The sequence below is a fragment of the Lissotriton vulgaris genome, chromosome 4_1 (assembly GCF_964263255.1).
Source record: "Lissotriton vulgaris chromosome 4_1, aLisVul1.2, whole genome shotgun sequence".
NCBI lineage: Eukaryota > Metazoa > Chordata > Amphibia > Caudata > Salamandridae > Lissotriton > Lissotriton vulgaris.
This window is the reverse complement of record NC_141691.1, coordinates 5298638-5309140: the sequence shown is the minus strand read 5'-3', so window position 1 is coordinate 5309140 and position 10503 is coordinate 5298638. Positions and strand designations below refer to the sequence as shown.

General features: G+C 46.0%; 1 protein-coding gene across 1 annotated transcript in view; it reads right to left on the bottom strand.

Moving 5' to 3' along the window:
• Nucleotides 1-332: 332 nt before the first annotated feature.
• The window catches only part of LOC147718192 (vomeronasal type-2 receptor 1-like), a 196433-nt gene continuing 186262 nt past the window's right edge, over nucleotides 333-10503 (bottom strand). The window contains exon 5 of the mRNA XM_086967156.1: nucleotides 333-368. Within this exon, the coding sequence (XP_086823282.1) occupies nucleotides 333-368 (36 nt within the window). The remainder of the gene's footprint in view (nucleotides 369-10503) is intronic.

Genomic DNA, 10503 nt, shown 5'->3' with positions numbered 1-10503 from the left:
TAGACTTAGGAAGCGGCCTTCTTCCTCCTTGGCCACCTTCAGGATAGTAGTGCAGAAGCCCGCCTTGCACAGGATGCTGACTCTCATGGTATTAGTGGAAGCACGTGCCAATAACAATGCAAATATTTCAGGTGGGCCATGCACCAGGTATCCACTTCCAGGAGGTCTACTTTCACTTACTAGGTGGGTTTAACCACATGACATTTAAGGACAGTGACGTAGTACGCAAGACTGTCCCCATACATCAGAGGAAGTTGTGGTGCAGGGAGTACAAAGAGCTAACAAGGAGTGTGGCGAGCATTTGGGGAAAAAAGAGAGGGGATGGAATTGTGTTATTCCAAATGCATTTCATCCAAGAAATGCTGGACCTAGAAGAAAATAAAAAAGACAGAAAATTAATACTAGTCACGGGCCAACGGGCCCCAATAGAGTCATCTGAATCCTACACAGATTGGTGTTTAGATACACAGTTTGCCAGAGGTGTGACCCGTCTGGGGTGTGAAGTGGGATAAGTGAGTTGTAGAGAAGTTTTCTTGTGGTTTCATAGTGTAAAATAACCCCAATGGATCAGCTATTCCATGAGATAGGGCCCCACGGTTCACTAGGCCAACAGCAGCAGAGATGATGGCAGGCTACTCCATAGGCACACAGTCCCTGCCAAATCAGGATGGTACAGTGACAGTGAGAGAAGGGCGCCTTCCAATATTTTGTAGATGTATATTGATGCCCTTCTTAGACTCTTGAGATTCATATTCTTTTTGCTGTTCATTGTGTCAGTGGCATTACAACATTCTCCAGACATGACGTAAGCCATCTCTAGGGGTCCAACGGGGCAGCAAAGATCAAGCTTTAGTTGGATCATGCATGACACACGACTATTGCTCGGCCTCAGTCATGGAACAAATAGACCTCTGTTTCCTCTCCCAGGAGTACAAGAGAGTGATACAGAATGTGCAGTTCCCTCAAGAGCTCCAGAGTTAATTTGAAGTTGCATCTCTTTTGCAGTGTGACCGGTGAGACGTCCTGAAAAAAGATAGATAGAATGATCTCTAAACACCCTGGTGGCACACATAATTGAATTTTTCACAGTAAAGAGGTTGACCTGTGTTAGGATATCCGGAGTTTAATTGCATTACCCAGCCACCGTAGCCACTCAATAGCGAGTACCTAGGTTGGTGGTGAATGCCATGACATCATCATCCTCTGCTCCTCTCGGTACTCCTGTTTTCAATGTCGTCCTGCTTGGCCATTAGTTTAACCTGTTGATCATTAAATGCTGCAACTCTATGCCAGAGCATATCTAGTCACTCCATGCATGCATCCAGGATCGGCACCAGATCATACACCTGACCTCCAATTTCAGAAACTTCTCTGCAAATTTCATGGATGCAGAACTTAAAGTCTGTCTTGATAGACCCATTTTCATAGTATATCTCCTCATAAAACTGGTCCTTATAGTCCTGAGATGCAGGCTCCGGTGCAGAGCCACCAGATGCAGCTGAGGGTATGCTTTACAAGTGGCCACCTGAGTCGCAGGAGATTTGCCCCACAGCGAAGTCACAGAATGCTCCTTGGTAGACTTGAGATGCAGCATAATGTATCTGTGATCGTGCAGGCACTGGGTATCTGGAGCAAGGCCTACAGAGTGTCCAAACTCCTCAATCACCTATATAGCAAGCGCAGGCCCTCTGCATGACTTCATGACATGTCCTTAGTCCCTGGACTCTAGTGGAGAGACAAATCCCTATGTACCAGCAGGTCAGCAGGGGAGGGCCTCTCCTTTCAGCCACATGCAGGTTGCCAACACCGAGAGAGGGGAGGCCCAGGTCCAATAGATTTGGCAAAAAAAGGTCAATATCTTATACAATAACAAGTGGTATAAAGGAATAAATACAAGATCATTTCTGAGTAGAGCACATTTAATTACCGTCTCCACAATTATTATTCTTGATGAATAAATCAAAACATATTTATAACCTTCATGGTCAATAGCACCTAATCAATGAAATGAACACAACAGTGACATATATCGCAACATACTATACATAAACCAAACAGCATAAATATATAACACAATAACCCTAAACAAATTATTCTCGCTAGTGTCCCAATTACAATTCTGGGAGAACTAAACAAAAAGTCAATTGTCGCAGGGCATCTCCAACAGGCAATGTAGCAGATGAGTTGAGGTGTGCTCACAGTCTTGTTTCCCCCAAACTCCCACTGCACCAATTCTTCAGTGATGGTCTCCTCACCAAGGTTCTGTTCCGCCTCCAGGATGGTGCCCTGTTCCCCAGATAGCAGGGCGTAGCAACGGCTCCCAGGGGGGCTGTCACACTGTACTCTTACTGCCTCCCTACATGCGCTGCACGTCACTATCCTCTGGCACACTGGCCATTCAGTACTCACAGTTCAAGGCTTCTAGGCACTCACAATGCAAGGCTCAGTGAGTAGCACTGGATTTATCCATATGGTTATTCCACCTGGACCCCAGAGCCTCCCAACAATGCCAGAGTGATGAGATGCAAATCAAGAGCCATGAGGGCTGCCAGGCCAGCAATGGTCCCTTCAGGGGGTCTTAGCAGACCAGGTGCCTCGCCAGCAGGTTAGAAGGGCAGGCACAGGCAGGCCCTCCACACTACCACCTTACCTCGTGGGCCTAGTGCAGCAATGTGTGGTCCCACATTTAAGGAAGCCCCCGGGGGTTTCAGCATTCAGTTCAGGGCCCTTGGCAGCAGTGTGCAGTGCATAACGTGACCCCTGGAGACACATGACCTCAGATGGCAGTACCTGAGTCCACCAAGGTAATCTAACAGAACTCTGACAACAAGGCATAATCCAAAATAATGGCTGAGTATGGTTGGGCCAGGCCATTATTGAGGCAGGATGTCACCAATGCTTCCTACAAGAGGGCAAGGAAGATGGGCCCGCCTCAGTGCCCTCTCAGGTATGCTTCATGGGCTGCACTTACTGTTGCTTTGCCCCAGGGCAGGACAAGTCATCGAACTGGCTCTCAGCAGCGGCCTCTCGAGGAGCAGGAGGAATATTCTTCATTGGGCAGCTGTCAAAATGGCAAACTTGTGATGATGTTCCGGGCTGCAGATCATCAATACCATGTTTGAATTGCCCTCATCAGCTGCTTCACAGAGTTGCGGGAGCTGCCCCAGGACAATAGCAGCCAGAGTGGTGGCAAAGGGCCCTGGAGCCAATATTTAGACCCATGCGGATCCCAAGCTGAGGTGAGATACATCTCTCTCCATTCCCATTCTCCATTCCCGTCCTGGCCATGCCCTCTAATTTCTTTGAGAAGAACCTGCTGTCATTCAACCTCACCTCAGCTATTTGGGAGAGAAATTCCAAACAGCCCCAAGAATCTTTCTTACTTGGCCCTGAGACATGTATTTCCCAAAATTGTCCACACTATTGTATAATTGAATAAGCATGATATAGCCCCTTGTTTTGGGATTTCAGGTAATGTGAGTACCCTGGCTTATAAACTAAAAACACAAGTCTTGGTTCCTGTAGCACACTGTGCACCGGACCATCGTCTTGGCACAACCACCTGAAAAGTCAGCAGGTCCTCCCTGGATACTTCTAGAACCTTTTAGAAAATGTTTTTTGTATATGTGATGGTTGCAAAGTACACCAAGATATGGATAGGAGGGTGGCGCTAGAGAGCCCAAAGCAATTTGGCTAAGTGCAGCTCTGCCAGTCTAATATCCTCTCATCTGACGTCCAAATGTCCCTAAATAGGAGGCGAGCGTGCAGAAGGTGCTGAATGTATTCATACGGTCCAGGAAAACTGTTAAGAGATGTGGAGTAGTTGCAGATGCGAGGAGGGGATGACGGGCTGAGCCGGGCCAGAGACTCCGCATAGTTAGCTGATCACTACATCAGTCAGGTAGCGGGCTGGGATTGTGCAGCCTGGGCCCCGGGTCTGCAGCATTGAGGAGAGCCATGAATTGCAGTAGGAAGCCGAGGCTGGTGAGCTGACATGAACACTGTGAATAAGGCCGCAGGAGGGTGTTGAGATATGACCGCCAGCGCTGCACAACTTGGGCCTGCCTGTCGGAGTCTGTCCAGAGCGTGCGGGGTACCCGCGAGTGAAAAGAAAAAAGAAGCACACCGTCTCTGCAGCTGCGGTGCAGGAGAGTGCCAGCAGTTACACTCAGGATCAATTTAGTCTGATGGTTCACAGCGGCTCGCGTGAGGCAGAGGTAATGCAGAGTATCTGCTTTGCTGCCATTTTGTAGAACTGGTTGAAGGCCTGTAATATTGCGGCATGAGTGAGGGCTTGCAGATACTGTGGTCTCCTGCTTGTTGCAGTGGTGCGCTGGGGAGTCCCATGGGAAAACAGCAAGCAGGGAATGATAAGGGGTGGATTCCCCCCCACAGCTATAATTAGGAGACTGAGGACATGTGGGGTCCATGTCTCAGAGGTTAGAGAAATACTAAAAATAAACAAACAAAAAAATAATAAAATCAAAAGTGATAAGCAGGAGAAGCAATCATGGTGAGGCTGACAGCATTTAAAAGTTCATGGCTGGCACACAGGCAGTCCCCACCTAGGGACCGACCAACAACTTTGATAAGCCTGATGAGGGGCAGCCTCGTCTCACCTTTGAGGCAAAATAATCACAAGAAACGGCACAGACTGACCAGGATAAGACTCCTTCCACGCCGGACCCTACGCAACTTGCAGCAACGCTTCAGGCCATGCAACAAAGCCTTCTTTCCATAGACAGTAAGATGGACACCCTAAATCAGCGGATTAATTCCATAGCATCCAAATTGGACAAACAAGCCTTGAGAATTGCAGAGGCGGAGCAGAGACTATCTAATGTAGAAGACGTTGTGTAAGCCACAAAAGGCAAATGCACTGAAATGGAAAAGCCCCTCAATATTATTCAAGCTAAAAATGTAGACCTGGAGGCAGCTCCGGGTGCAGCAATGTTCGGATTGTTGGCATTCCAGAGAACACCAGTAATATGGAGCTGCATATAGAGTAGGTGCTCATTGACCTGTTTGGCTGGGAAGGCTTTTTAGAGATGTTGGTGGTCGAGCAGGCCCACAAATCTCTGGCAGTGAGGCCGCCCGCTGAGGCACCCGAAGGCAGATAATAGCAAAACTACTAAACTACCGAGATCAAAACACAAACCTCAACCAGACCCATGAGAAAGCTGATCTAAACAACCAGGGCTTCCAGGTTGCCATTTACCCAGACTTTATGGCCACAGTGTAAGCAGCAAGGAGAGAGTATCAAGCGGTCAAGAAACAGTTGCAGAAGGTGGACATCACATATGCCATGCTGTACCCGGTCAGGCTGCGGGTTGAATATGATGGTCGAAATAAAATCTCCAACTCCCTTAAAGTGGTGCAAGAATTCCTGTAAAAAAAATTGAAATGTAGCACGCTCACCGTTCCCAGTAAAATGTGGACTCAGACTATCGATGGGCACAAGCTGACTCTATGGGCCTAGGCTAATTTACATGATCTCGCTGTAGACCCATACATGTAAGCCATGGGGTGGATTGGGATTTGCTTTGCCTGCCCACCTCCGTTGAGGAGGGTTTCGGGCACCTGATGACCCTCCAGAGGGTGATCCCTATTTTCCTCTACCTCAAGCATGTTTTTTTAGGTTTGGGGGTGGGTTATGTGACACATTATCTTTTGCATGTTTGGGATGTTGCTGTGGGTGTGTTGGGACTGTTTTATATGGCTTGTTGTTGTCATGGAATCTTCTGTTGTGTACATGGTTGCATCTGGTTGCATACTATGTTCCTGTTTTTAGTGAATGGCAAGGGTAGCAAATATAGATTATGTGTCAATATCATGTGTGACATGGAATGGGCACAGGCTGAATTGCCCAAAGAAAATTAGACAAGTCTTAGCCCAACTCGATAGACAACATATCAAGGTAGCTCTTCTTCAGGAAAAGCACCTGACTAGACACACTGAGGCTAGAATGGGTGCACATTGGGCAGGATATCGTATGGGCTCTTCGTATTCATCTTATATACAGGTGTGGTTATACTTATCAAAAAATCTACTCGTTTCACTGTGATCATCTCAGCGATAGATGATAGTGGCAGGTCGATATAGTCCACGGTAAGCTTCATGGGGTGCCCATCATTTTAGTGAACCCATATGGGCCCAATATGGATGAACCCGATGTTTTCGAGGGCTTATTAATTGTGCTCTGTGAGAGGCCAGAATCAGAAATAATATGGGGTGGGGACCTCAATACACACTTAGATCCCTCTAAGGATAAATCAGGTTAGCAGAGTGGTAACTCCCCTATGGCTGCTCACATTATTAGAGAATGGATGGGAGAGTTAGGGTTTGTGGACACATGGAGAATTTGGAATGTGGATATACTAGAAGTTATATGCATGTCCACTGCCACAGAAGCTGGACAAGACTTGATTACTGGCTACTCAGCTGAGGTGCCAATGCATGGGTGTCAAACATAATTAGATTACCCAGAACTTTATCTGACTACCACCTGGTCAAACTCATGCTACACATCCGGATCAGAGTTACCCGCCAGTTCACATGGAGATTTAAGGCTGAGGCGCTGCTAGACCCAACGTACAAGGCCACGAACAGGGAAGCTATTCAACAACACTTTAATCTAATAAGGGGTCGGACTTTGGAGCTGCCACACTCTGGGAGGCCTTTAAAGCCACATTTAGAGGGACTTGCATCAGCACCAATGCAGACACGCTAAAGAATATTGGGTGGGCAGCTTTTGAGGGGGAGGCTGCACTAAAACAGCTCAAAAGGGATCAGGAGGCGGCTCTAAGTTCTGTTATGCTGGTCAAAATTAAAGAATTAGCGCTAGAATGTAACGAATTGGAGGTAGATGAGGTGAAATACCTGTAAAAGAGGTATGTTGCACGGGCATATGGTGAGGGCGGTAGGCCAGGTCACAATCTTACAGTTAGAGTAAAGATGAGGCAGGATCACCACACAATAACTCAAATTACCAGCAATTTGGGGAAGGATCACTTCACACCACACAAAATCGCAGCTCAATTTCAAAAGTTTTACGCTGATCTATATACCCCAAAGGCAGGGGCAGAACAAGACAAGCCGAATCAATAATTAGTGGACACTGCCCCTGCCTGGCTGTTTAACAGTCAACGCAAATTCTTATCTCGACTGATTGAGGCAATGGAAATTAGAGATATGATTCAGGCTCTCCAAAACAGGAAGGCGACGGGTCCTGATGGACTCTATAAGGAATTTTCAGACCAGTTGTTACCTCATTTGCTGGCTATGTACGTATAGGCCTATGAAAAAGGTAGACTGCCGCCCACACTCAAAGAGGCCCCAATTATTTCCTTTTAAAGAAAGAAAAACCGCTATAAAGGTGCGAATCATATCGCCCATTGTCAGTCATCAACATAGAAAGTGACATACCACTGGCGCAAGGCCTTCATAAATGAGGCCCTAAAATTCTGGAAAATATACTTGCTACTAAACTCCAGCCCCTGCTCCCAAACATGGTCTTGCCGAACCCATCCAGTTTCATACCAGAAAGGCCCATGTTGTATAACCTCTGCATGATGTTTGCCTTGTTTCATGACTTAAAACATGAGCTGCAGGTGGTGGCAATCCTGTTACATGCAGCCAAGGATTTAGATTCCATTGAGTGTTTCAAATTTTTGGAAAAAAGGGCTTCCCGTGTTTTTCTGTAGGTGAGTGAGGCTGTTATATACTGACCCAACAGCGTGCATAAGGATCAAGTTTCTGACGTTGAAACCTACAAAGGGGCAAGGCAAGGGTGCCCTCTATCGCTACTTCTCCTCTTAACATTGCTAGATCACTTCCCTTCATCATTAGGCAGCGACACAGGGAGTCAGCTCTGAGTTTTGAGCTAAGACCTCCCAGCATTTTGTTATACGCAGATGATATGGTGCTGTTTGTCAGGGAAGCTCAGAGGTTCCTATCTACTGTACTACAGGAATATATTCGCTTTGGGCACTTTTGGGGTCTTAGTATATGCTGGGCCAAATCAACTGTTGTGCCTTTGACTGAGAACACGTCTTGCCACTCTTTGGAATTTCCCCTTGAGAGGGCTGTCGACCCAGTTAAGTATCTAGGCATATGGATTCATAACAATCCAGACATAGTGGTGAGGGAAAACTATGGTAAGGCAAGCAAGCTAGAGCACCTGGTGGATAGGTGGATTCGGCAGCCATTATCGCTGGCAAACAGAAATGTTCTCAATAAGACGCTTGTGGTTCTGTTCTTTCTGTATCTTTTTAGCAATATATCCATCAAGATGTCCAGTCAACCTTTTAAGAAATTACACTCACAATTGCTGAAACTCGTCTGGGGAAGGAGACAACCCCGGGTAAGCTGGGATACACTTATATTGGACTACAAAAAAGCAAGTTTTAATGACCAGACTTGTACTTGTATTATCTTTGCGCTCAATCACAATAAGCATATTACTGGTTTAACCCTCATGCTTTTATCCTGCACTTAGCGGTGGAAGAAGGGGTTGCACGCCCAAATCCTTTGCGTAGCATCCTGTCGCACTCCAAACATGGAACACCCAAAACCGAAATCAATACTATTTACTATAGAATATAAGCCTGGCAGGCTATAGGTCGCCTAGCAGCAAAACGTCTGCAGTTTTCTCCCCTTTTCCCCCTGAACATCATTCAGCACTATCGGTCATTCAAGAAGTGGGGGTTGTGCACTCTCCTAGGCTAGCAGGTATAAACGTTATGCAAGATTTGTTCCTGATTGGTACTTTCTTAATGCCAGAAGGGCTGCAATGCATACAAAATAAGATGCCACTGTTCATGTTTACGTACCGCAGACTGAGGGCATCTGTATAGCCACATTATCCTACTTTCCCAGATGAGCCACCACCACTACACACACTGCAGATACTACTTGCAAGTCCAAGGAGAAACAAACTAATCTCAAAGCTATACCGAGCAGTCCAGGAAAAAAGCCTCCCAGACACTGATCAAAGCCTTGCCCGCTAGAATGAAATAATCTAGCCACAATTTATGCAGGAGGAAAGGGAGTACTGTTGCCAGCTGTCAGACGCCCTGACCTCAAACAGTAATCTACGTATCATGCATTTCAAATATCTACACCATGTTTGCTATACACTGGCCCACTTGCAGAAGTATGGGCTTAGAGAATCTGATAAATGTAAAAGGTGCCGGCTCAGGGGGTGATTTTATACATTTGGCATGGGATTGTCGGTGAGTACAGGAGTTCTGGGTTGAGGTGGTATCTCGGCTACAAACTAAAACTAATGTTGCATTGCAGTGTAGCCCAAAGGCATGTTTATTGTGGACAACACCTAATTTCAGAGGTGCAACTTGGAAATTTAAACAAAACACCTCACTGGTTGCAAACACTACATCTTAGCCCACTCCAGACTGGGGGATTCACAGCTGGGCTTAAGAGCCTCAGCAAACCTGGTTCTGCTGTATTGAAGTAGACGCGCCCGTCTTCATCCATTCACCCATTCCAAATCCCATTTGCTAAGTTAACAAACCCCAGTTTTATAATCTCAACACCGACTAGCAGGTTCCGAGAGGCTCTCCTCTGTGCCAAGGAAACTTATTGGAATTGGCCGCTTTCCATGCAAGCATTCCAAAGGCAAAAGAGTTTTCACGTTCCTTCAGCACATATTCTAACCTTTAGCTTAATGAAGCTTATAAAAGTCTTCCAGTGGTACAGTCAACAAAACAACCTTGAATGATGTGAATAGCCTAAACAACTTGAGTAATCTGGGGCACCTGTCTGTGTGCACAACATTTCATGCAAGACAGACTCAGAATTCAGGATGACATGAGGGCATTTAACAGCCAATAGTAAGAACTTCATAATGCTTCCCAATGTACAACACAATGCACATCGGTGCACCACTGCCTATAGCATCACATACTTCATCTCCCAATGTAAACAATAATGCACATTTGTGCACCACCGCTCATAACACTGCACTTCGAGACCAAGAAGTGCTTTCCACACCTCTCCCTTGATCATGCTTTCAAATGCACATCCTACATGTTCTATTCCTGGGAAGGCTGTTCTACTCTTTGAAAGCTCTCCCCATCTAAAACGACAAAGAGACACAAAAGACGTCTCCAAAGAAATGTGCAGATTTAAGCTGGGATAAAGTAAAACACCAAAAGTCACCAAAAGTCAATGAAAACGATGGTGGTTAAAATTCATCACATTGTTTCAATACATAGGAGTGCCTCTAGCACCACTGTAGGTCAGTCGCATGTATCCCAAAAGACAGAGTGCATTGTAATTAAAAGGCTGGACAAGGTCTTTCGCATATTACGTGTCCGGGTAGTGAAAATGTTCGAAATGTGTTTACTGTGAGATCTGCTCCTCCCCTATCTAATAAAGGTAATTCTCAAGTGGAATTAGTAAGAACTGTCATGGTTAGAACCTATAGAGTTGTAATGATACATCTATTTTAATGAAAATATTGAATTTATCATTACAATTTAA